This window comes from Acomys russatus, chromosome 21 (assembly GCF_903995435.1).
Source record: "Acomys russatus chromosome 21, mAcoRus1.1, whole genome shotgun sequence".
In the NCBI taxonomy this organism is placed as follows: Eukaryota; Metazoa; Chordata; class Mammalia; order Rodentia; family Muridae; genus Acomys; species Acomys russatus.
Window position 1 is genome coordinate 9,076,026 of NC_067157.1, and position 27,704 is coordinate 9,103,729.

A 27,704-nucleotide genomic window follows, 5' to 3' on the forward strand; every position below is an offset into this window, starting at 1 on the left:
TGTCAAAGGCCTTTGACTCATGCTCTCGGCAGTATGTATTCTCCTTCCTTTTTCTCCCCCACATCTTTCTAATTGCATTTTCAGATTATTTAATTGTATTTGTCCTTTGTGCATAAATACACAAACTATTTGAAAATAAAGTTCACCTGGAGGCTGATTGGTGTGGTGCGTATGCCCGAGGACCAGTGCTTGCCAAGGTACCTGGAAATTAGGGAAATTTCTAGAAACCAGACCCTTCAGGTTTATCCTCAACCTGGGGATAGTGTAGCTTTCATTGCCTTCCACCCTTTTGCAAAGTGCTTTGAGGAACGTAGGCTAGAATGGGTGCAAACCATCTGAGAATTTGACATTTATTTTTCTCTAAAAATATAAACTGGGAGTTAGTCTTTTGCAGACAATTAAGAGCTTGCATCCTGGGGCTTTGGTTACAATTCTTAGCTACTGATTAGGTGATTACTGAATGTACAAATGCAATCATTTCCTGAAGCTAATCACTCATGTGTTTGAGAAGTTAGCTACCCAGAATGAGAAAGTGAGCCTGTGTAACTTCCATTAGCCTTGCTTCTAATAGCCAAAAAGAAAGGGGGGGGGGGATTATGACTGAATTAGGAATATTGGGTCATATAGGATAAATTGTAATTGAGAAGAGATCATGGAACCTGGCAAATCCATGGCAGCGAGCAGGTAGGTTTGCTGTGTTATGCTATCTTTGCTCACAGTCCAGGCTGCCTTCTTCAGAGATGCAGAGGAAAACTGGCTCTTTAATAATGTGGGTTTCTTTTTTTCCCTTTGAGCTGGTGGCAAAGCCCTCACTGTCACAGGAGGGGCTGTGACACAGAAGGGAGGGTAAATCTCTTTCCTCAGGGTTTCTACATTATTCAGAGTAGAAGAGAGACGGGGGTGGGAAGCGATGGATGATTGTGCCTTTTGTTTTTCTTTCTTAACAGGTCATATGAAGCAAGGAGAGAGTGGGATGGTGCATTTGGGCACTCCTCTCTGGTGGGTTCCAGGCAGTTCTGAGAGTGCAGCCTGGACTGGAAATGGTGAACAACCCGGTGGCTGTGAGGGCTTTTAAGAAGCCATGCCTTGGTTAGGTTCAGGGGTCATCCTTCAAACGTGGGCTGCCAAGGCTTGGCTGTATGGTTCCTTCAGAGGTCCAGCTGCTTGGAGCTTATTTTATGCAAAACCGATTTACAATGACTGTGTAATCCTAGTACCGCCTGCCCATGTGCCTTCCCTTTAGGCTAGTTTTCTGCATCTCTGCTCTTAAGGTGACTAGTAGGAGATTACTCAGACTATCCTGGTGTGTCCTGACAAGGCCTCTGTCATGAAGAACCCCCTCAATCTCCAGAGCATTGGTCACCCCATTCCACCAGCTCCTTGGTGGCTGTACTGTGGGAGGAGAGAGGATGTGGGCAGTCTTGTGCCCTGGGCCGCTGAGAAGGAGCCCTGCAGTGTATACAGCAGTGCACCTCAGCAGGAAGAAGGATGCTACTTTTCTGGTGTGTCCAGATGGTATGTTCTGGAAACTCATTGGTAGACAGCCAATGTCTGTAACATGCAAACTTAAAACTGGTACTTCTTAGCCGGGTGGTAGTGGTGCATGCCTTTAATCCCAGCACTGGGGAGGCAGAGGCAGGCAGATCTCTGTCACATATAGCTTATTTTATTAAATAGAAAGGAAGAGACGAAGGAGAGATAAAAACTGTTTTTGTTATGATCCCAAGTGTGGCATCAGAATGGTTTTGTGAGAACAGGTGAGGTTAATCCACTAGAAGACCAACCACCTCGTGTGGGAGCTTGATTGTTGCCAGCTGAAAAGATCCCGTGAACAGATTCTGGGAGGAGGTGTATATGTGAGCCAGAAACAAGAGACGGGGCTTTTGGAGACTTGGGATAGTTCTGGCTGTTCATTGCTCCACTTCAAGACGCTCCTAGAGAGAACTGCTCACTCGAGGGAAGGCTTCAGGGCTCCAGGCTCCTGCTGAGGTTCCAGATTCTGGTTACTCCAGGTTCCAGCAGAAGAAATCCTGCTGGCAACGCCAGGAGAATTGTTCCTCGGAACTGATATCCTTATGGTTTTGTTATTCTTTAATCCTCTTTTCCTATTGTTTCGGTTAGTCCGCTTACATGGGACATACGCTCAGTCAATAAGTTCGTAATAAAATCTATTGGTTAAGTAAACTGAAAGTGGCCAGGCATGGTAGAGCATGCCTTTAATGCCAGCACTTGGGAGGCAGAGGATTGCTGTGAGTTCCAGGCCAGCCTGGTCTACAGAATGAGTCCAGGACAGCCAAAGCTATACAGAAAAACCCTGTCTCAAAAAAAAAAAAAAAAAAAAAAAACAAAAAAACAAAACCCTGAACCTACAGATCTCCAAGTTCAAGCCCAGCCTGATCTGCAGACTGAGTTCCAGGACAGTCAAGTCCACACAGAGAAACCCTGTCTTGAAAACCAAACCAAACCAAACCAAACCAAACAGTTCAGTTATGGCTCAGCTGGCCATCCAGCTTCCTGAGCCCATGGTGAGTGCTGTGACTGGGATGGCTAGTGACTGGTAAACGCGTTGTCTTCATGTTGTTGCAGAACCTTGTCAGGACGTTGTATGGAGAGCTGACGTTTTCCCGCGGCGCAGTGGCCTGTGGGCAATTAGATACTTACCTGGCACTTCAGGGTACCAGAGGAAATATGCCAACCACTAGCTTTGTTTGGTTTGTTTTTGTTCATTTGTTTATTTGATTTTATTTGATTTCATTTCATTTTTGAGATGAGGTTTCTCTGGGTAGCCTTGGCTGCCTTGGAACTCACTCTGTAGGCCAGGCTGGCCTTGAACTCAGAGATCCGCCTGCCTCTGTCTTCCTGCGCTCTGGGATTAGAGGCGTGTGCCACCACCACCCGGCTTCCAGATAGTTCCCCAGCAAGACAATGCGTCTGGCTCCTGAGTGCTGGGCTGACAGGCGTGCTCCGCGCTTCTACCCATCCCATGGAATACAGTTCAAGGGACAGATCACACGCCCTGCTTCTTACTGGCTAACATATCAGCACCACATTGTAAGAACGTGTTAGGCTAGGGAGAGTTTTTGAGGCATTTTCAAAGTATTGTCTGTTCTCACTAGCTTGGTCTCAGAGATTTGAAACATGCAGTTTTTATTAATGAAAAATAGTAAAGTCATAAAGATAAAACTTTTCATTAACTGTTTAAAAATACAGTTTTGATTTTTTTACAGAAACTTTTATTTATTTATTTTAATTCTTTTACATTCTATTTTATGTTCGTTGGTGTTTTGTCTGCATGAATGTCTGTGTGAGGACATCAGATCCCCTGGAACTGGAATTGCAGACAGATGTGAGCTGCCATGTGGGTTCTGGGAATTAAACCTGGGTCTTCTAAAATTTCAGCTAGTGTTCTTAACCCCGAAATCATCTCTCTAGCCCCCAGTTTTCATTTTTAATACAAACTAAAAGGACATCCTATAAATGTTTTTTTTTTACTTATTCTAAATAGCCTGGACTACTCTGCTGCTTGGTGAGTGAGTATGTGTGTGTGTGTGTGTGTGTGTATGTATGTATGTATGTATATATGTTTGTATGTATGTATGCATGCATGTTCCTTTCATCCCCACAAGCCCAATTAATCCAAGTAGATGTTGCAAAGTTCATGAGATTTGTAATAAGATAATTGGAGTTTGTTCGTGTGTGTGTGTGTGTGTGTGTGTGTGTGTGTGTGTGTGTGTGTGTGTGTGTGTGTGTGTACAGCCTGGAGGATGTAAAAAGGATTATATGGGTGAAGAAAGGATTAACGATGCAGGATTATTCAGGTTGAGAGGAGGCGTGTATAATAGGAAAGGATGCTAAGGACACGTGGCTAGAAGGAGATCCAGGGACAAGGCAGTTGGCAGATATTTAGAACTGAAGGTGGGTCTGCAGAACGTGTCACTTTAGTGAGGGCATTTGTGTGGTTTTAAACGTTGGCACAGATCTATGACCCTGCTCTCGGATTGCCTTTCCTCCTCTTTCGTGCTGAAGTCTTCTTTTGGAGAGATGGCTCAGTGGTTAAGAGCCTGCTCTTCCAGAGGACCCTGATTCAATTCCTGGCACCCATGTGGCAGCTCACAACTGTCTGTAACTCCAAGATCTGACACTCACAGACATACATGCAGGCAAAACATCCACCAATGCACATAAAAATAAATAATTTTTTTAAGCCATCACATCAGAGTCGGACAAGGCAAACCAACTGAAGGAAAAGAGCCCCAAAGAAGGCACAGGAATCAGAAAACCACTCATTTACACAATCAGGCATCCAATAAAAACACTAAACTCAAAGCCGTAGTGTGTGTGTGTGTGTGTGTGTATGTATGGAGGACCTGGTCAGGCCCGGGCAGGCTCCGTGCTTGCTGCCTCAGTCTCTGTGATCCTGACTCAGTTGATTCAGGGGCCTTGTTCTCCTGGTGCCCTCCATCCCCTCTGGCTCTTACACTCTTTCTGCCTCCTCTTCAGTGGGGTTCCCTGAGCCCTGAGGGGATGGATCTGGTGGAGACATCCCATTTAGGGCAGAGTGTCCCAAGGTCTCTCTCTGTAATATCTGGCTATGGGTCTCTGTATTTGTTCGCATCTGCTGTAGGAGGAAGCTTCTCTGATGATGGCTGAATAAGGCACTGATCTGAGCATAGCAGAATGTCATTAGGAGTCATTTTATCATTCAGATGATGATGATGATTATAAAGACTTGTGATATTAGCCAGGCATGGTGGCACATGCCTGTAATCCCAGCACTCAGGGAGGCAGAGGCAGATAGATCTGTGAGTTTGAAGCCAGTTTGGTCTACAAAGCGAGTCCAGGACAGCAAAGGCTACACAGAGAAACCCTGTCTTTAAAACAAACAAACAAAAACAACACACACACACACACACAAAAGACCAGTGATATTTGATTCTTCCTTAGCACCCTGGGCTTTCTAATCTCTAGTATTTGACCACCCAAGCACTGTTGGATCTGGGTTCCATCTCATGGAGTGGGCCTTAAGTCAAATCTATTCCTTGTTTAAAAAGATGTTTTCTATGTCTCCATTATAGGAATATTGCAATACAGTCCAGCTAGATTCTGGGATAGATTATCGGAAAAGGGAACTCACTCCTGCAGGAAAACTCTACTATCTGTAAGTATCTGTGTGTGTGTGTGTGTGTGTGTGTGTGTGTGCGTGCACGCGTGTGTGAATTTTCCAAGTTTATCCTTTAATGTCTTATCAGGAGAAGTTTAAGAAAATTAAGCGTTTTATTAGAGCCTTGAAAGACTAGTCTGAATTTCATAGTTTTAAAACAAAGTATTATGATGTTAACTTCTTTATGCTGCCTTTGCCGTCCTTATTTGCAGCATCTTCTAATGTGTTATTGGGTGACACAGGAAGAACCTAATTAGGTTTTTGGGGAGGACATGACAGATGGTCGGGGATTAATGAGTGTCCCCTCAAAAGAGGCTGTAATATTAAGAGAGTATCTTTAATGTGCTAAAGGAATTAATTATTTGTGGGCATCTCTGACAAGTGTTCCATCCCCGTCCCCCCCACCAAATTGTTGCTGTATTTTGTCAGACAATCTGTCTGTATTTACCATTGTTGACTGACTCCGATGCATAACTGATGTAAAACGTATCCTATATGCAAATACAACAAAGGGTATCTTCAAGTCTTTTAAAAGATTCTCCTGAGTAGGAGCGATGTATAATAAAAGATCATTCAGCAGACACTGAGAAAACAAATACAGTTTGTTTGAAAATGTCACTCGTGAGAACCCGGGTAGGAAAGAGTGCTTTACAGATGGAACTGTTGTTCAGGATGTGCCAACAGTGTTTGGCACACAGTGGGCTCTCAGGAACTACGCCACAGGCCTAATTGTAACTTAACTAAAAGGCATGTTTCTGGTAATTTAAATTTTGATGACAACGTGCATATGAGAGGTTGAGAAAACTTCTTGTCTTTGCCACCCCATAAGCAGAAGTACTTACTGTTTTTGAAGCAGAAATTAGGCAGGAAAAAAAAAAATCACATAATTAAAATTGCATACTTTACAACACACCAAAGGGACTGTTGCGGCTTATGTTCAGATTCTGGTGATTTATTATGAAGCTTCATCTCCCTTTAAGTGCTTAGTCCTTAAGCACTTTATAACGTAAAGCAGTTCTCTCAGCACCATTGTCTGCTTTCATATGGACGCGTTCTTCCCAGTTTCTTTTATCTTGAGGTTTTCTGAGTCTTTTATTTTTCTGATATAAATAACCCTCCCCTGACTTCTTGTTGCCTATTTCTAGGCATTTCAGGTATGTGGTACTTTTCAATACATGGTTATTACTTTTATTATTTTTTTTCAAAGGAATGCTCCCAGTTTTTAGGCAAAGTACACTATTATGGAAGAATTAAGTACTACTTAGTGAGGAATTTCTTTTTCTTTCTTTTTTTTTTTTTTTTTGGTTTTTGGTTTTTGGTTTTTCAAGACAGGGTTTCTCTGTGTAGCCTTGGCTGTCCTAGACTCATTTTGTAGATCAGGCTGGCCTTGAACTCACAGAGATCCACCTGCTGTTGCTTCTCTTAGTGCTGAGATCATAGGCATGTGTCCCCACACCCAGCTAATGATGAATTTCTTAAGGGAAGAATATGGGCTGGGTCAGTCAGCAAAGTGCTCACCATGCAGTACCAGAACCTGGGTTCCATGTCCCACAGCTACGGAAAAGCTGGGTGGGGCAGCACGGAGGGGTGGAGAATCGAGGCTGCTGGGTGGGGCAGCATGGGGGGCTGGAGAATCGAGGCTGCTGGCATCCTGGCAAGCCAGCGGAGTCAGACCTGTCAGTCTTAGGTTCAATGAGAGACGCTGTCTCAAAAAAAAAAAAAAAGAAAGAAAGAAAGAAAGAGAGAGAAAGGTGATTGATGAAATCACCAGACATTGACTTCTGGTTTACACATGTACACGCACACATGTGTGCACACGCATGTGCACGCGCACACACACACCTGTGTCATGAAGTCTCTGTCATGGTACTCACACACTTTCATTGAGTTTTCTTGAGGTTGAAAAGCTGCTTTTGCTGAAGAATAGGCATTTTTCTCTCTTTGACCTAGGGTGCCTTTTCTTCCTGAAAAAAAAACAAGGTGATTTTATTTATTTTTTTTTTTTATGTAATTATGTGTGTGTGTGTTTATGTGTGTGTCTTCCCGTAGCACATATGTGGAGGTCAGGGGCAGCTTGTGGGAGTTGGCTCTCTCTGCTGTGTGTGTTATGGGGTCAAAATCTGGTTGTCAGTTTTTAGAGCAAGCACTCTGCCCTCTGAGCCATCTTGTCTGCACACGAAGCAAGTCATCTCTAGCACAGTGGAACTTGGTTCCATTCCGAAGGCATGTAGGAGCAGAACACAGACTCATGCTAACATCTCAGGGAGCCAGAATGTCCAAGAGACCTTGAACTATGGCAGGAAAGGGGGCTCAGGGTGTACCTCTTATTCCCTTGCATAGAACTCCTTTGTGGCAGCATAAAAGAAAATCCCCTTAGGTCATGACAATAATTCTGCTTTAACTGGAATTTCTTTTTCTCTTTTTACGGTATTAAAGATTGAATCGACTCCTTCTGGCCAGTGCGATTCCTTGACATTGGTCGAAAGCCCCAAAACCTCTGCCTGGACCCCAACAGCCTGCTAGGGTGTCATCAAAAACCCAAACCCTCCATCTTCTTTTCTCTTAAAAACAAAAAAATAATCAACCAATACTTATGCAAAGCCATTTAGGGCAGTCACTGGTTTTTCTGAAATTTGCAGTAAGGCTTACATTTGGGGACTTTGAGAAATCCCTCACAGAGATGTATCTTCCCTGTCCCCCTGGGAATGTTCTTCTCTGAACCTGGCGTTTCCTGATCTATCATGGGAAATACATCATCACATCAAAAGAAATCCCAGATCAGGAAAAAATGGTCCCTTTAAAAAATCCCATAAAATAGGTACTGGAGAGATGGCTCAGCAGTTAAAAGCACTGTCTGTTCTTCCACAGGTCCTGAGTTCAGTTCCCAGCAACCCCATGGTGGCTCACAGCCATCTATAATGACATCTGGTGCCCTCTTCTGGTAGGCAGGTATACATGTAAGCAGAACACTGTGTATGTAATAAATAAATAAATTAGTTAATTAATCTTTTTTTAAAATCCCATATAATAAGACTCACCAAAACACAAACCATTCAAATGCCTCATTGATACTGGGGCATATCCAACAATCTTAAGGGAACAAGACGTCCCACAAGACTGGGAACTAGTTCCTGGTCCCCAGCTTCTAGGCATAGGAGGCTGCTCCCATGCCTTCACCACCAAACAAGCCTACAAATGGGAGGAGCCTGACGGGTGCACAGGTAGTATATACACCCCTGTGGGCAACACTGCCACCAGTATTCTAGGAAGAGACATTCTAGAATCTCTAAGAGACACGCTCACCAGTCAGCCTAAAGAAAGTTACAGTAGGGTAAATGATTGTACCCGTAATGATAACTATCCCCATACGAACCTTACAATCCCTCCCCCGGTTACCCACAATTCTCAGGGGCCTCTGTTAAATATAACACTCCTTGCCTCAACTGGCTTTCTAATGAGCCTATCTGGGTTGAACAGGGGTCTTTATCAAGGAAAAAACTTGAAGCCCTCGCTCAGCTATGAAAGAGCAGCGCAGCGTCTATTCGCCCTCCCCGTAGCTCCTGGAAACCCCGTGCTCGCTGTAAACAAGAGCTCAGGAGGCTGGAGACTGCTACAAGAACAACTAATAAAACCATTCGTATTTGGGGATTCCCCCAAAGGGGACTACCCCTCCGGCTCTGTCGTTCCCACCAGTGCCCCATTAAAGGTTGCTTTTTTTCCCCTGTCCTTTACCCTCAAGACTGTGAATGCTTTGCATTTTCAGTATCCCGGCCCCATTAACAGCTCTGAGCCAGCCTCACAGTATGAAGGGACAGTTCTTCCTCAGGGAATGGAAAACTGTCCCATTATTTGCCAACAGGCTGTTGCCACCACATTAAAATCTTACTTAGACAAAGGTCTCTATGTTTAGCATTATGTGGATGATTGTTTGGTGTGGGGAGACTCTTCCACCACCCCTTGGCAACTTAAGGATCAATTAATACCTTTTCTATCCTCCCTCCTCACAAAACACAGCTTATTTCACCCATCACATTCTTTGAATGGAAATTTCCCGCACTTCAGTATTCCAACTTAAACCCACCTGTTCCTTCCCTCAAACTTTAACTCTTGCCTCCTTACAAAGCTTTTTTTTTTTTTTTTTTTAGACAGGATTTCTCTTTGTAGCCTTGGCTGTCCTGGACTCACTCTGTAGACCAGGCTGGCCTTGAACTCACCAGAGACCTGCCTACCTCTGCCTCCCTGAGTGCTGGCATTACAGGTGTGTGCTGCCATGCCTGGCTCCCTACAAGGCTTTTTGGGAAACCCTAATTGGCTTCGACCATGGCTTTCCCTCCCCACAAGTACTCTACTACCTTTTTTGATCACCTAAAAAGGGATAAGAAATCCCGCCTCCCTGCAAGCACTGTCTTCTGAGGTAGTTGAGGCTTTAAATCTGTTGATGCACCCCTAAAAGACATGGCACTTGCTAGGTATGATCCAACAATGCTTGTATAGCTTCTTAGTTTTAGCTCTTCCCCTGCTCTCATGGGAGCATTGTTCTAGCTCCAGAAGGTGCTAGAATAGCTACACACCCCATTGGGCAGTGCTCCTAGAATTCTAGCTGAGGCAGGTATTACCCGCTGTTATGCTCAGAAATGGCAGGGATAGAGCTTTGGGAACCTTAAGTAAATAACTCAATATCCTTGTCACCCCTTTTTCTCTCCCTGATATTCAATGGCTATTCAGAAATCACTCATTTGGCTATTAACCTAATAGGATTTCTGGGACAAGTTGATAACCATTACCCTAATTAAAGGTGGGTTTCTGCCCTACCTCTGTTGAGATGGCTACTCCCTGTCCCTGGCTCTTTGCAAGGAAGCCTATCATCAGGGCCCCCTCAGTGTTTACTGTGGGAGGGAAGAGGGAGCCATGGTAGTAATATACAACTCCCCTCCCCTGGGGACACTCCCCCCCCCCATTTTCGGTTCAAAGAATTGCCCCATGTTAGGCACCAGTTGCTGCCAGTGTCTGCTTCCCTCTTGGGGTATCCAGGGTCAGTGCACGCTGAGCAGGACTGGAGGGAGGGAAGCTTAGCCAGAGCGGGTGGGTGCTACGCAGGATCTTGGTCAGTGGTGAGTACTCAGGGGAAACAGCCTTCTCAGAAGAGAGCTGCAGTAAGACAGCTCATTTAATTGGGGGGGAGGGAACACAGACTATTAAAACCTTTGGGTGGTAGGTAGAGGTTTTCAGGGTGAGTATGCATCATTGGGTAGGGCCAAGATGCTGAGGATGCCTGATTTGCATAAAGAGGAATTCCAGGTGCTGCTGGACATGACCTTATAAGGGAAAGGAAGTTTAACCTGTAACCTGGCCTCCAGGTTCCATGACCATTACAAGGGTGGCCGAGGCAGGAGATGTAAGGTTACATATGCTGGGACTGCAGGACCAGGGCAGGGAGGAAACATTGCTACTTCTGTTGGTCTCAAGATGAGATTTTTGAACACGCCTAGACCTCACTCTTCTTCCAGCTGGCTCCCCCAGGCAGATGGCTTCTCATCCCCACAAGAGCTGGGTCAGAAACAAAGGATTCTATTAGCCTGGTACGGAGAGCAGCCTGAGTATTATGATATGCCATTTCTTCCTTGTGCTGGGGGCCTCTGAGGTAGGAGGGCATTTTCCTGGGTCTCAGGATGATTTCAGAACAGGCCTTGAGTCCTGTGACATGGGAGGAGCCTGAGCTTGTTTGGAACCTGTCATTTTCATGTCTGTCTCTGTCCCAAGGGTAACATCATCTCATCTCAATGCAACTTTGGGGAGAGTCAAGGCCTTGCGTACCCACAGAAGACTGGCTGTCTCAACAGGCCACTTATCAGAGCTGTGAACTTTTATTTCATTGGCTCCCTACTACCAGAGTCATGACCACTGTACCATCACTACCCAGCATTCACACGAAGCCGCTGTTAGTGGTCTAATGTTGCATGACCATCTAAGCTGAATGTGTGTAGGGATCATGGACCGTCCTGAAAATGAAGAAAATACGACCTAGAATACTTTAGACATAACCTATTTTCACTTGACACATAACTTTCTCTCTCTCTCTCTCTCTCTCTCTCTCTCACACACACACACACACACACACACACATCCCTCCTTTGAATAGATTTCAAAAATAAGTTTCTTCTTCAGTGTTTTTTCAATTAAAGCTTCATCTCACAACCATTCTTGGCTTTCCTCTCCAGAAACATCTCTTCCAAGAAGAGAGCCATTTTGGTGACTGTATCTTTGAATTATAATTTTCAAGAAGCAACAATTAGTTGACACAAAAAGCACCCCCACCCCCACCCCAGTGCTCAAAGCCTGGAGCTCTGTTTAAGGAAAAAAAAGATCCAAAAACTAAGAATGAAGCTTATGCCCACACACCCACAATTAAAAACACCCTGCTTCTTGCCTGTCGCGCTCCTTATAAACATGTCTCCTCTTTCCACTGAGGACTACATCGTTCAGTGAAAAATGTTCCTTAGCTTCATCGCCATGCCTTCCCATATCTAAAATCTTGACATAATGTTCTTAGAATTAAAATTTTTAATTTAATTAATTTTATAAGTGTTTGGATGTTTTGCCTCCTCGTATGTCCGTGTATCGTGTGCATGCCTGGTGTTCTTAGAGCTGAGAGAAAGGTGTCAGATCCCCTGTAACTGGAGGTACAGACATGTGTAAGCCACTATGTGGGTGCTGGTTACTGAACCTGGGGCCTCTTGAGGAGCAGCCAGTGCTCTTAACCTCTAAGCCATCTCTCCAGCCCCTTAATTTTGATTATGACGTGTGTGTGTGTGCGTGCGCGCGCGCGCCTATGAGTGTGGTGCCTGCAGAGGCCACAGCATTGTAGTTAGAGTTACAGGCAGTTGTACGCTGCCCCACATGGGTGCTGGCGATCCATCTCGGATCCTCTGCAAGAGTAGTGTGTGCTCCTAACAACGGAACCATCTCTCCAGCCACTTTGCAAGGTTCTACTTCCTGCCTGCAAAGTTGCCCCTTCCTGATTTGGAAGGTGTCTGGGGCGCCTTGAGACCATTTTACCACACCCCACAATCACATTGCAGGTGCTTGCGTCTCAGAAGGTTGGGTCTCACCTTTCCTTGCCAGTTAGATAAGCCTATTTATTTTGGTTTTTAATCCCTTTCAACCATGTTTTATAGTTTCCTGTATACAATATGATTTACAGTTCTTCCGTTAAATTTTTTTTGATAATTTATTCTTTTTATACTCTATAAATGAATTTCCTCCAGTTTCTTTCTTTTTTCTTTTTCCTTTCCTTCTTCTTTCCCCTTTTTTCCCCCCCCCTGGATATTTCGAGACAGGATTTCTCTGTGTAGCCTTGGCTGTCCTAGACTCGCATTGTAGACCAGGTTGGCCTCGAACTCTCAGCGACCCGCCTGCCTCTGCCTCCCGAGTGCTGGGATTAAAAGAGTGCACAACCATGCCTGGCTCTCCAGTTTCATTTTTAATGTCTTTATTACTACTATAAAATGCAACAGATTTTGCTTAGCAACCTTGCTGAACTGATCTGCTAGATTCTAGGAGTCCTGGAATTTTCTAAATACAAGATGATATTATCTACAAAAACAGTTCCCTTTGTCCTCTGCAAGCTGGGCATTTTTTAAAATTTAATTTTCTTGTTCAGCTTTTCTTCCCAGAGCTGAGCTCTAGTAGGGCACTGAGAAAAGACAAGAGACAACGAGCCCTATCTTGTTTCCGGCCTTATAGAGGACAACTTCAGTTTTACCATTAATTATACCATTGTCTCTGGGTTTTCATAGATGTCCGTTACCAGTTAATAATATTCTTTTTCTTGGCTTGTTGAACATTTTTGTCATGTTAGATTTTGTGAAATGCATTTTCTGTTTTTACCAAGATAATTGTGTGATTCGGGGCCATTGTTATATTAACACACTTTATGTTACTAATTGATTTTTTTTTTTTTAGATTTTACATTAGGCTTGCGTTTCTGGAATAAATATTGTCAGCTTTCCGTCCCTGAGCAGAACATCAGAGTTAAAACCCCGGAGCAGGAGGGGCTTCCTACTTCAGCCCCTGGTGTCATAGGTTTGCATCCCCGTGCAAGTGGCGCCACTGCTTTAGGGCCTGTGCCGAGCCAGGCTGGACATCGTGGCTGGGAGTGCGCTGGGGCAAAGGCAGCTAGAAAGCGGAAAAGTGCGAGTGGGAGGGCACAAGGTACCTGAGTCCTGAAGTCTCAGGCGAGCACCCCCTATTACCTAACTGCTTCCTACTAGGCCCACCCCCTAAAGTTCCCCCACCTCCCAATAGTGCTGCGAAATGGGAACCACACCTTTAACCTAAGTTTAACAGCAGAGAAAGAGGGGATGTTTGGAGCTTGCGGGGAGGGCGGGCCCTTCAGCTCCAAACTTGTAGCGAGCACAGTGTGCATCCTTTCCGTGCTTTGCTCGGTTAGGCTTGCCAACACTTTATTGGTGACTCTTATGTTTATAGTTAAAAGAGATATCCGTCGTTAGTCATCCGTCTTTTAGCCTGGTGCCAGGTAACGCCGCACCCTCCTTTTCTCCCAAAGCCCCCCTTTTTGAGCCGGTGTCAGTGGTTGGTATCTTCCTAGGAATCTGTGCTTTTCATCTGGGTAGCTCATTTGTCCATTTGCAGCTGTACGTAGAGCAGGTTCAGTACCCCTCGTCCAAACCTCATAGATGTGTTGCAGATTTTGGAGTTGTTTTGTTTGTTTGTTTGTTTGTTTGTTTGTTTTGCTCTTGGAATGTTTGTGTAAAGTCTATGATTGAACACCCCCAAGCTGAAATCTAGACTTATAGATTAGAACTACTTATTTTATTATCTTATAGTCCGTCCTCTTTGATAGTGATACCATTTCTTTCACTCCTGATTTCTGGCTGATACTTTGTAAATGTGCGAGTTCATGTTACAGATGCATAACCATATGTTACTGGCTCATAGCCGTATGTTACAGGCGCGTAGCTGTATGTTACAGGCGCATAGCTGTCTGTATGTTACAGGCGCATAGCTGTATGTTACAGGCGCATAGCCGTATGTTACAGGCGCATAGCCGTATGTTACAGGCGCATAGCTGTATGTTACAGGCGCATAGCTGTCTGTATGTTACAGGCGCATAGCCGTATGTTACAGGCGCATAGCTGTCTGTATGTTACAGGCGCATAGCTGTCTGTATGTTACAGGCGCATAGCTGTATGTTACAGGCGCATAGCTGTATGTTACAGGCGCATAGCTGTATGTTACAGGCGCATAGCCGTATGTTACAGGCGCATAGCCGTATGTTACAGGCGCATAGCTGTATGTTACAGGCGCATAGCCGTATGTTACAGGCGCATAGCTGTCTGTATGTTACAGGCGCATAGCCGTATGTTACAGGCACCTAGCCAAATGTTACAGACATGTAGCTGTGTGTTCCAATAGCAGCTTCCTGGTTTATATCCCGAAGGGTGTAATCACACAAAGTGTTTTCAAGTTTTTAACTGTTAAAACCACAGAAGTATTCTATTTGACATACTTTGGGTATACACTTAAGTAGTAATTAATCACACATTAACTCAAGGGCTACTGAGTGAGAAATTAATAGCAAGTGTGTGGAACTAGTTGAGATTTCAGCTAACAAACTGCTCAGCAAAGCAGTCCCTTGGACAGACTTCCAGAGCAACCACATCCGTCTGCTCAGCACAAGTCTTTTCTTTCTCTATTAAACTGCATGTGACAATGGTATCTCACACCACAGGCCACTTGGGCTTGCTGTCACAGAATGAAACTGGCCTGTCATTCCCAGCTTAACCACACTGGCTGAGGTACATAGTTGCAGATCATATGTGTAGGTGTACAATGGGTGAACAGATTATGTTCGTCCAATTTTTCAGTTTTCTTAACATTATCTTCCCCCGCTCTGCTTTTAAGACAGGGTGTCCCTCAGCCAGGAGCTTACTCTACAGCCCAGGCTGCCTTTGAGCTTATGAAATTCTCCTGCTTCAGCCCCTTGTATCTTAGGATCCTCGGCGTGAGATACCACGGCCGGCTCCGGTTTCTCAGCATTCCTACCTGCTTGTTATTTCATCTTCAATTAGATCACACTTTGAACTGAAAGTCAGTCTTTAGTATAAGAAACACTGATCTGGCAGAAATCCTGGGTCCTTAGTTACTTACTATGGACTTTTTTTTTTTTTTTTAAGGCTATTAAAACTCCCCTGCCTTTCTGCCTCGTTATTCAGCTGCTCCCTCATCTTCATTGATCTTAAAACCTTTTGTTCATCTTGCCTTTCTGAAATTATACAAAAAGAAACTTAAAAAAAAAAAAGTATCAAGCTGTGGTTCCGCACGTTAAGCTACTGACTTCTTTTAGGGGAAATACAACACAGAAAGTCAGTCGGCATCTTATAGGGCGACAAGAGGGGCGAAGTTCTGCAATTTGAGAGGAGATCCCACTTTCTGCATTATGTACAGGTCAAGATTAATGGAACCAGGTAAATTATTCACCAGGTGATTGAGAAGGGTGGGAAAATAGAGACTGAAATGGATCTCTGAACAGTCAATTAAGCCTTTGCGTGATTGAGAAGATAAATGGTAGGATAAAAATCCATTTGAACAACCGATTCCGTTATGTAAAACACACCTCCAGGATTTGAAATGCAACCAAGTCTGTTTTATATTAAGGCAAGTATAAACCAACTTAATTTTAGACCTGCCTCCAGCCCCAGATTATGTTTGGTGTGAGGACAAAGAGCCATACAGTATGAATGCACAAGGAATCAGGAGAGGGCGAGGACTCCCTGCCAGGAAAGTTTGGCAAAGAACCCCAAGAGGAAGGAGAAATTTCTCTGTCAAATCAGCTTTGGCTCTCTGGCATAGAGAGCACTGAGCGAGGGGGACTGAGGAAAGCCAGTCCTGTTCTACTTGTTGATACCTTAACAAGCTGTTGATTTTTGAAAGGGGACAAAGGAACAAAGTGTGGTTAGCATTCTGTCGCCCTGAGTCAGTCCTAATGAAGTGGGAGGTTCTTGAAAAAATTAATTTCCATTTAAATTGATGCATGACCCTCTTCCAGAAACCTCCAAGTGTTTGGGAATTTTTGTTGAGAAATTCAAATGATCCAGCCATAATAAGCTCTTTTTCAACATGCTCTGTGTCTTTGGGGGCTGTGTCATGGAGAATGCCTGATTTCAGCCGTGAATTTTATTTTCAAAATTGGAGCGACTGACGAGTTTCTTTTCTTACTGACTTGACGTGGAAAAGATAAACCAAGATTCTCATGCTTTCAAAGCACTCAGGCCTTTAATCCAGGTGCTCCACTCACGGCTCCCGTGGGAGTGGGTGCCAGCTTTCCTGGCAGCTGAACAGTGATTGACTCCAGGGCTTTTCTGACTTAAAGACACAGTGGTACTGAGCAACAGAAAACAGAACGGTGCCCCCTGAGTACAGTTCCTGAGAGAAACAAAGGTGACAGGAGCAGTGAGATGGGCGGCTTTCAGGGCATTGCAGAGCAGATGAAAAGGAGGCTGTGCTGTGCTCTGGAAAAGAGTGACTTTGCCTCAAATCAGAAGTGACCCTAATGCTCTTTCTGTGTCAACTCTTGATTAGCTGTCGACGTACTTTCTTTTCTTGAATCTTAGCTACACAGAGGCCTAGTATGTAACAGTGTCGTGCCATGAGCAATTACCCAGAGTCCAGCTGTCTCCAGGGAACTGAAGCGAGTCCGTTAAATTGTTGCAGAGCTGGAGCTCGAACTAGGGACCTGTGAGCACCTGGCAGCCACTCTACCACTAAGCCACGCCCATCCTTCCTGCTCATTTCTGCTTCCCTGAGGAGAGGAGGGGACGCTGCTCACAACACTGGATTCAATCCCCTTGTCTTCAGCTCATTTTGATGTTACTCCCTCGCCTTCGGGATATGACTTTTTATGATGAAAATGCAACGACATAAAACCAAGTGGGATAATTGTGTCATTGACGTGTGGCACATATATTTTTGTGGCTCCAAGAGAAAACTCCAAATTAAGCTCATTTTGGGGGTATATGGTTCGGTGTGTGTAGGGGTGTGTGTGTGTGTATACACATATGTATGTGTATATATATATATATATATGTGTGTGTGTGTGTGTGTGTGTGTGCGCGTACACATGAGGGCCAGAAGTCTATGTCAGATGTTTTCTTTGGCCTCTCTCCATCTTGTCTCTTTTTTCAGACAAGCCACTTGCTGAGCATGGAGCTCACCAGTTTTGCTAGACTGGCTGGTTTGGCAAGCCCCAGTGACCGTCATGTCTTCACCTCTCCCGTGTTGGGGTTACAGATGTGTGCCACCGTGCTCATGTTTTCTGCATAGATGCTGAGCCATCTCTCCAGCCCCCAAAACCGTTTGACTAGTGTGTTCAGAGGCTGAGCTCTCTGTCGTGGAGATTGACCACAATCTCCTACTTTACATAACCTAACCATTCTTTTGTTTTAGGTCTTTAGGAAAAGGACACTGTGTAACATATATTTGTAAAAGTTTATTTAAAGCACTTATAAAGGCCTGGAAAAATGTCCCAGGGTTTAAGAACACTGGCTGTTCTTCCAGAGAACCACAGTTTGGCTCCCAGCCACCATATTAGGTAGTACACAACAGCCTATAGCTCCAGCTGTAAAGGGTTCGACGCCCTCTTCTGGCCTTTGCGAGCATTGTCACAAATGTAGCATTCTATGTCCCCAACACACACACACACACACACACACACACACACACCAATAAAAATAATAAAAACAAATCTCTAAAAAATTTTTATTCTTTTTCTTTTTTACATATACATTCATCTTATTACACATAAATACAATAAAGTACAATAAAGGAATTATAAAACTGTTACATTTATAATATTTTGGCTATTTGAATTTGGCAACCTTGAAGAAAACATCTTTCCTATCTTGGTGCATCTAAATGTAAATCAATATCTATCCTATCTCATCTCTATCAATCTAAAACACCTATCTAGACCTAAAAACATATTAACCCCTAAATAACTACGCTTAATTGTAAAACTGAATTATCTGGTCTTCAACTTCATCAGAGACTTGAGAAGGAATAAAAGTTAATTATCTGAGTGAAGCAGAAGTGTAGGGTAGCAGCTTCCAAAGGGAAAAAAATGACGGAGACAGTTTGCTGCCTGAACAGTCATCCAAAACTCTCTATAACATTGGAGCATCATCTTCAGCCTTCCGGCCCAAAATACCTGATAGACATATTTGTGAAACAGGAACTATCAAGGACTTGCTTACCCTGTCTTGGCAGAGTTCGGCCATCGACTCCACCTGCATCCAAGCTTGCCCATTTTTAGGCAGAATTCTGACTCTGGCCAAAACAAATCTTACCAAACCCCAAAGTAGCTAATCAAACCCCCAGCAAATCCTGGTCCTTCATTAGGGCCGCATGGGTGTGGCTATATTTCTGAATAAGGAGTTTTAGTGAAAGGTGACATTATTATCCCTTAAATGGTTTCACTCGAGAGCTGTGACAACACCATTGCTGCTCCTTGCCATGGCAAATGATATATTTTCTTTTTCTTTTTTTAAAATTTGAATGCATTTTCTATGGCTGAAGCTTTTATAATAAGGTCGTACACTTCAGATTTCCTGCTTAAAAGCAGCCCAGGGTGAGGGCTAGAGAGATGGCTCGGTGGTTGACTATATTGGCTGTCCTTCCAAAGGACCTGAGTTCAATTCCCAGCGCCTACATGGCAGCTCACAACCATCTGTAACTCTAGTTCCAGGAGATCTGTCACCCTCTTCTGGCCTTTGCAGGCGCTATACACACGTGGTGCACAGGCATACATACAGGCAAAACGTCCATATACATAAAGTAAAAATAAATCTTAAAAATTAAAAAACAGTAGGGGAAATCTTAGAGTTTTGAAATATGCAATTTAACATATTATTTACGTAACCATGATATTTTATTAAGAAAATATTTCTGAAAAAAGAAAAGAAAATATTTCTGGCTTAACTATTTCATTAATTTAATTACATATTACCTTATGTTCTATTCATACCTAAAAATAATTTGAAGCAACTTACACTGAAGTAATTTATAATGTAAGTTACTAGAAAAGTGGGTCACTGTGGGCAGGGGGAAGGGGCATAGGTTAACGAGGTTCAACCTTGAGCACTCTCTCTGTTGCGTGATCATAGAGACCATAGAAAGCCAGCGCTAGGCTCCCAGCACCACAGACAATCAGAGAGGTATCCTGTCCCGACAACGCTGACATCAGGAACAGATCGATGGTCCAGGCCACCTCTCAACGTTGCCATCAGCCCAGTCACTGAGCTACTTGGACATCGTCACCACATTGCTGTGACCAAATACCCGAGAGAAACGATTGAAAGGGGAAATGACCTATTTTGTCCCGTGGGTTTGGTCTGTCCACGGTTCTTGAGTCTGTTGTCTCGAGGCATATAGTACAGCAGAACACTGCGGTGCTGGGAATGTGGATGGGAGCCTTACCTCCTGATCCACTTTCTCCCACCAAACCCACCTCCTAACACGTCTCTTACTCCCTGTCATAGTTTGAATTCACTAATGCCTTAGTGCACCCATGAAGCCCATGCGCTCCTCAAATGCCCAACATACCCCAGTAGTGAGCCCTTGAGGGCCATTTCCTGTTCCAACCCTAGTGTCGTCCGCTGGCCTCAGCTTCCAGGGGCTGGGATTATAGGCATGCGCCACCACACTTGGCATGATTGGACAATGAGCTCCTTACCGACCAACCTGTCTTTTTATGGAGCTTCTTAAAAGTCCTCTGGCAGTTGTTCTGTGGGATTTTTATATGGTTGATAAATTTTTATGTGGTGTGACATAAATATTGCCACGGCAGTCTGACTTTGGCCATGCCATTTATATTTTCTGTCATATAGGAAGTTTATGTCCTTGCATATCCAGTTTAGATAACTGACGGAGTTCTGAGTCTCTGATAGGACTTCCATGGAGAGGCAAGAGTGGTGCGAGGGAACTCACTGCTGCAGAGTGGCCCAGGAAAGGGCAGCTTTCTCTGTCCCACTTTCAACACACCGCAAAGTTTAGCATCGCTTAAGGCTTTTGTGGCAAGCGCAAGACATACTCAAAGCAGTTTAAATTTGATTTGGAAACATACCATAGGTAACTGAGCCTTTTAGACTAATAAAATGGTTAATTTTTTTCTCTTTATTTTTCTAGTGCTCATCTTTTTAAAAGTTAATACAGACTGGCAAGGTGGCTCAGTGGCTAAAGCGCTTGCTGTGCCTACCTTTGACCCCCCCAAATCCATGTAAAGGTGGAAGGAAAGAGCAGGCCTACAGAGTTGTCCCTGGCCTCCACGTGTGCTCCATGCCCACATGTGCCTGCACATACACATCCTACAGACACACATGATAATATACATAAAAATACTGGGGTCTGCATAGATTGTGGGAAGATAAAGGTTTTCTGACAGTCATTTGTTAAGGAATTTGAGAATTGTTCTCTTTCTTCATTTTATGTCAGTCTAGTTAAGTCTAAAAACATCAACCCATGGCATAGCCACCCACTCCACATGCCTTTAAGGCACTATAGAGATGAGGGCCCCATGCTCTACAGCAGTGAAACGCACTCCTATGGCCAAGTGCATGTTAGCGCAGATGGGCAACAGTCATGTGCCACACAGACTGCTTTTGCTTTGGGAGCCCTGAACATTAATACCTTTTCCTATTTTGGAACTTACAAGTATTTGTTTATGGGAGGGTGATAAATTTTTTTTTTTTTTTGAGACAGGGTTTCTCTGTGTAGCCTTGACTGTCCTGGACTCACTTTGCAGTCTTGTAGTCCAGGCTGGCCTTGAACCTACAGTGATCTGCTTGCCTCTGCCTCCCGAGTGCTGGGATTAAAGGCATGCGCCACCACGCCCGGCTGATAAAATTCTTATTAGACAGTGTTAAAGTAAAAATAATTTGGTGTGATGGGTGTAGTGGCACAGTTCTATAATTTAGCACTCAGGAGATGGAGGCAGGAGGACTGCAAGTTATAGGCCAGCCTAGGCTACATGGCAGAACCCTCTAAAACCCAAATAAAATGCAACATGAAATGCTAATCTTGTTATGAAGGAGAAGTTGACTCTGTGTGTATGTGTGCGCATGCGTGCGCGCGCGTTTGTGGGGGGGGGGAGGTCGAACCCAGGGTCTTACTCTGCTGGCCAGGTATTATCCTAATTCTGCTTGCTCCATTCTGTATGCCTTTGCAAGTATGCTATTAGGACCAACAAGATGGATAAAAGTGGGTAAAAGTATTCACTACAAAAGCCTGGTGTCCTGAGTTCAATTCCTAGAACCCAGGGTAAACTGACTCCCCAGGGCTGTCCATAAGCACACTGTGGCATATCATGCCCCTCCAATATACACTGGTAATAATACGTAAAATAAAATAAGTTTTACCTAGATCATTAACCAGGCACTGTGGAAGCATCAAGGTCAGCCTGGGTTATGTACTGTGATTTTTTTTTTTAAGTCAGGGGTGGGGAGATGGCTCAGCTGGTAGCATGCTTGCCATAAGGAAGGAGGCCTGAGGTTGGATTGTCAGCACCCATATGAAAGCCAGGTGCAGAGTCACACTCACCCAATGCCAATGCTGGAGGCTGGACTGGGGCTGGGCTGGGAGGCAAGGGGGTAAGCTCAGAGACAGGCAGCCCTGGGGTTCATAGCCAACTGGGGACACCTGCAGAAGACACCTGATGTCAAACTGGCTTCCATGCACTGCATGCCTGTGCGCACATGCACGCACATACATGCACACATGCATGCTTCCAGTTCTCAAATAGATTGGTGTAGGTGTATACTTCCACTGTGTGGTAGAAATTTTTCTAAATGAATGACATCCTTGCGGTTGATGTGACTTTTGACATTTACATTGACTTTGCAGTTTGTTGATGCATTTAAATTTGCTTTGAGGGGCTGGCAAAAGCACTGCTAAGTCTGATCACCTGAGTTGAACCAGAGAACCCACACAGTAGGAGAAAACCAGCTCCCACAAGCTTTTCTGTGGCCTCCACATATAATGCAAGTGTAATACTTTTTTTAAAATTTGGGTGATTATCTCTTTAAATCATTCTTTCTGTACTGTCATTTAGTTATTTTAATGTGGCTTAATTTAAACATCTTAGTGGGCTTCGTGAAAGTCAAATAGCATTCTCTGTGGAGTCAGCCATGGCCAATGATAGTTTTGAGACCCACACACAGGTGGGGACCCCTCAGGTGACTATGCTGCTGCATTTTACGTTGTTGCATTTGCTACAGGTGGGGAACTCTGCAGTTATGCTAAATGCCAGCAACCTGCTAAGAAAGATTTTGTTTTGTTTAAACTTAATGACTAATTGTCAATAATACAGTCTTCAAGCAGGTGTCAGCTCCTTCCACAATTAGACAAGATTGCTTTGTGTCAAAATCAACCATATTGGCAGGTCACCTCGTGTAAGTTTGTATGAAGGACTGGAGGAACTTTGATTTTCACTCGGAGGTTTTTTTTCCTAAGGCCTTTCTTCTACTAGTTATCTTCTTCTATTGACTGTTAATTTATCACCCCTTCTTTGGAAAAAAAAAAAAAAGTGAGACGAAAAGAGGCCACAGCACTATCACATTTCTATATGTGAGCTCCTTAAACCATATGGTGATGACTAATTAGAATACAAAAGACTGTGCACTAGAGCTCACTCCATAGCTGCTGTGGCTGATGGCATCCCAGAAGGAAGGGGCTTGGCGGGGATTTCCAACAAGGACACTTGTGAGAGAAACTGGGGTTGTCTGTACGTCTTCAGATGTACGGGAGTGTGATAACGTTTCCGCTGTGCAGATCAAGTTGGTAGTCGAAGCCAGTAATTTAATTCTGAGTGCTCGGTCCTCTCAGTCAGTGGCTTTGACTCGGTGTTTCCTGCCCTAAAAACACCCTCAATGTTTAATTTCACGTGTACCCTCTCAGTGGGGATTTCAAAGGATGCTTGCTGGATGCTTGACTGCCTTGCCTATTTGCTCTTGTTTTGCATGCAAGAGAGAGCCAGAAGCTTTCTTCTCATTGTGTACACATAGTATTAATGGATTTACTCTGCCTGGATCGGCTCATTACTGGAAACATCTAGAAGCTCAGAAGTCTTTCAATGTATGCAAATAAGGCAGGGTCGTCTACCTGAGAGTTAATATTCTCTGCTTTTAAGTGTATTCTAAATCTAATGTTTGTATTTAGACCACAACAGCCTGTTCTCCCTCTTCATGGGCAAAAAGCTAAGCAGGCTCAGGCAGCTGTTTGATGTTGGCTTCAAGTGTTATTAATTTCATATTCTATTATTCTTTTCACTGTAGCACAAGTGAAGCTGATGTGGAGGCTGTCATGGATAAGTTGTTTGATGAGCTGGCTCAGAAACAAAATGATTGTACGTAAGTTAATTTCTCTTGAAAGAGAATACATTTAGAACACAATGCCCAATCTCCACTGACCAATTAATAAGTTCCATTGCTGTATATGGGTTGATGCCACGCTCAAGTGGCAGTCATTGTATCAGCATTTTGTCTAATTTATGTGTTGAATCATGTGCTATTATTCATCAAGCTATGCATTTCCTATCTGTAAGAGATGAATTTTATAGTAATTATCCAGACAAGATTGAGTCTTTGTTCATGTTCCCATAGTAACTAGACCAAGGATTCTAAAAGTGCAAGGCAGAGAGCTGCGGCTGAATAAAGCCTGTGGAACCGTTGCCGACTGCACATTTGAAGAGCTATGTGAGAGAGTAAGTATCCAGGCCTGGCCAGACTCATTGGCCTTTTCACATGTTAAAATACTTCATGTTTTCCCCTCAGCCCGTTTCAGATTTTAAAATGCTATTCACAAAGTCAGAACTGAGGTGAAAGTCTTAAAAAGGGAAATTTTCATCAATTTGCCAAGCAATTTTTGTAGGTACTGGCACAAAAAATCTGCTCTTTGAAGGGCTTTCAAGAGAAATTAAAAATGCAGAGGCAACTGTCAACTGTTGCTGGAAGCAGAAGCAAAATCAGTGTCATGGCTCTTTTGTAAAAGCCGTATGTGAGGGAAGTAAGAAAAATTGAGGTAGGGCTGGCGAGATGGCGCAGTGGGTAAGGAAGGACACTTGCAGCCAAGCCTGTCCACCTGAGTTCGATTCCCCAGTCCCTTATGGTGGAAGAAAAGAAAAGTGCATGTATGCGTGGGATAAGTGCTAAGTGGAATAAAATACTTTTACAAGGAGGAAATAATGAGGTGAGATTAGTGTGCGGAGAAAGGAAGGAAAGCGGGCTTACGAGCATCTGAGGAGATGCTGCATAAAGAACCGCCATCCTTCACAGTCACTGTTGGCTGCTGTGTCGCCTGAGCTGTTTGGGCCTGGTGAAAGAACTTCAATTTCTAAACCATGACATTGGTATGATACTATAGGTAATATATTTCACAGGTAAAATGTGGGCATCCCTCCTCCATATTTTAGAACGTCTTTGACTGCAGATCCACTCACTATACATATGACTCTGTCTTTTCAAAGTTCCGGGCTTCTCAGTGCTCAGTGGAATATTTAGTGTCGTTTATCCAGTGTAAGTCTTGAGAAATTCGAGTAACTTTACAGAGAGTTCCTCAGGCGGGCATTATCCTTGGTCTCTGCTTCCTCGCCTTCAGCTAACCAAGGAAGAGCTGCTTTGAGACAAAAGAAAGAACATTTTCATTTATATGAGCATGTGTCTTAAAAGCCATGGACTTACTCCAGGCAAGAATTCGTCACCTTTGAACCAGAGATATGCCCAACCTGCAGTTGCTTAGCACTTTAGAAGGGACACGATTAGGATTAATTAAACGCTTTTGTGGCCAATATGACTCCTCCTGCATCCATCTTAAGGCCCTGATTCCCCCCTGTATTTGCAGGGAGAAAAAAAATCTACCCAGCCTTGCATTAAGTTCTACTGTCTTTGCTAAAAACAGACTCTATGTTTCCATTTATTTTAGGCATAACTGTCTTTTCCTAGTTCTAGAGCAATGACCGGGTCCACCCTTCACCTATGACTTGGTCGTTCGGTTGCACGGGATGGCTGTCTATAGAGCAGTCCAGGATTTCACGTAGTTCTTGGTATCTTTCTAATGCATGAGCGTTACGGTTGTTTTTGTTCGGAGTTCCTGTGACGTCATCGCTCCTATCGAGTTTTCCCTTCCTCTAGTCACTAGCCCCTTCGTTTGCCAGTTACTATGCCTGGGTAGGTTTGCCACTTATGCCATTGTAACTGAGATATTTTCTGCATCGGACAAACCCTGAGTGATGGACAAGACGGTGGCTGAGGGTTAGTTCCCCAGTGCTGAGCGCTAGGCGGAGGATGTCTGAGGAAGGGCTACATTTTCAAGTGGCCAGTTCCTCGCTACTATTTTCTTATGATGGTGATTTTGCATTTCTTTGCAGCCTTATAATTGTGGCAATTCAGAGCCTGAATAGTCGCATGAAGAGGATCCTTGAAATCTTTCAACTTCAGATTTAGTCTAAAACTCTTAATTAGTTCTGATGATCTCATGAGCCAGACTACATAGCTGCCAAAAGATACTCAATAACGATAAAAACAGTGCACCCACCCTAGGTATTGGAGTAAACATCTGGGGGTTGGGTTCCAGCTTTGGATTATATAACCTGGTTTCTGGAAGGCCGGAGACCCACTCAGCTGCCTCTACTGGCATCATCACAAGAAAACGATCCTGCAAGGAGCAAACCATTGACACTCTGTAACAATGAGTGTTGAGCCGTGGGCAAAAGCAATTATTTTTATCGACTTTTAGGTGGGTAGTGATTCGTCTATCAGCATTAGAAGGTGATAGGTAGGCGTTTTTATTGTCCCATTTTAGAGATGGAGACGTGAAGGCATGTAGAAGTTAAGTAACTTCCCTCAGGTCACACAGCTAGTAACTGTCAAAGGGGGACTTGAACTCCTCAGTCATGCTGTGTCCTTTGCCTCTGTGTTCTGCCTGGGAGTGTCTGGGCAGATTCTGCCTCAGTCCGTTAATAGAATTCAAAATCGGCCACAAAGTCCACTCAGTGGCCTGAGGCCATGCTGTGTCTTCCATGGCTGGGCGCTCGCCGAGGAGGAACAGTAGTAAAAACCAAGCAGAGTGCGCCCCATCTAAGCTGAGCCTCCACAGGGCAGGAAAAATGATTGATTTTGTTAACTTTCAACTTTGAGAACATGTACTGTTAATATTTTTTTGTGAGGAAATGACAGGTAGACCTTATGAGACTCTCCTGACACCAAATATCATGGCTGCCTTGAGAAAAAACCTCCTGGGTTTTTTCCCCCTCAAAGATTACCAGTTCTTGCATAGAAGACTGACAGAATGTGGTTATTCAACTTGGCAGACATTTTCTCGCAGTGTTTGACAGACATTTCTTGGAAAGGAGTGGAGACTGTCATTTCAAGTAAAACAATGAGCAATATTTGTTACCAGTGAGACAATTTGAGCAAATGAGTAAAAGTTAAAATTTTGGCGCCTGTCTCTGCCATCACGATCCACTAGCTCCCCAGTTTTTTAACATTTTTTTTTCTGGTGAGATTGACGGTGATATCAACAAAAACAGAATTTCAGGATTCTGGGGAGGGGAGATGGGACTCAAACAGCGTCTCTCTGTGACTTGGCTGGCCTTGATCTCCTTGTCCTCCTGTTCAGCCTTCCGACATCTGGGATCACAGGCGTTAGCCACCACGTCTGGCAAAATGTTTTGGTAACTATGCAATTAAACATTTCAACATTTGGATGCTCTAGTTTATTGAAACAACATTTCCCAATAACCAGTGCATACTGCTGTAAAATTACACATGGCAGGAGGAAAATTCAGAAAGACTAACAGAAAAGAATGATTGAAAAAGTATAAGCTGATATGGTGGCATATGCCTACAGTGCCAGCATTTGGGGGGCTGGACCAAGAGAACTGGGAGTCTAGGGCTAGCCTGGGCTACATAGTGGACTCTTCCTCAGAAAGCTGGGAACAGGGGTGTCCATGATGGCTCAACAGGTGGCCACCAGCCTTGTGGCCTGATTCCATGTCATAGTGGGAAAAGAGAACGAACCCTAGCAAGCTGTCCTCTGACCTCCACACATAGGTGTGACACATATAAATAAATGTAACTTTAAAAACACACACATAGCCAGGCATGGTGGCGCACGCCTTTAATCCCAGCACTCAGGAGGCAGAGGCAGGCGGATCGCTGTGAGTTCAAGGCCAGCCTAGTCTACAAAGTGAGTCCAGGACAGCCAGGGCTACACAGAGAAACCCTGTCTCAAAAAACCAAAAAAAAAAAATAAAAAATAAAAATAAAAACATATACATGCAAATACACATATGCACATGCATGCACACACCAGAAATGTCTGGATTCTGCTGTGCAGCTAATATTTTAAAGACTACCTCTTGTCAACTTCTGTAAACAATTTAAATAGACATAATTTTTAGATCAGTTTAGGTTTCTAGAAAAAAAAAAATGAGAGGAAGCCCACACCTGTAATCTCATGCTTAGGAGGCTGCAGC

General features: G+C 43.9%; 1 protein-coding gene across 1 annotated transcript in view; it reads left to right on the plus strand.

Moving 5' to 3' along the window:
* Afg1l (AFG1 like ATPase) overlaps positions 1-27,704 on the plus strand; it is a 160,620-nt gene that overhangs the window by 106,210 nt on the left and 26,706 nt on the right. Inside the window, exons 8-10 of the mRNA XM_051164152.1 lie at positions 5,076-5,158; positions 23,506-23,576; positions 23,833-23,933. Coding sequence (XP_051020109.1) covers positions 5,076-5,158; positions 23,506-23,576; positions 23,833-23,933 — 255 coding nt within the window. The remainder of the gene's footprint in view (positions 1-5,075; positions 5,159-23,505; positions 23,577-23,832; positions 23,934-27,704) is intronic.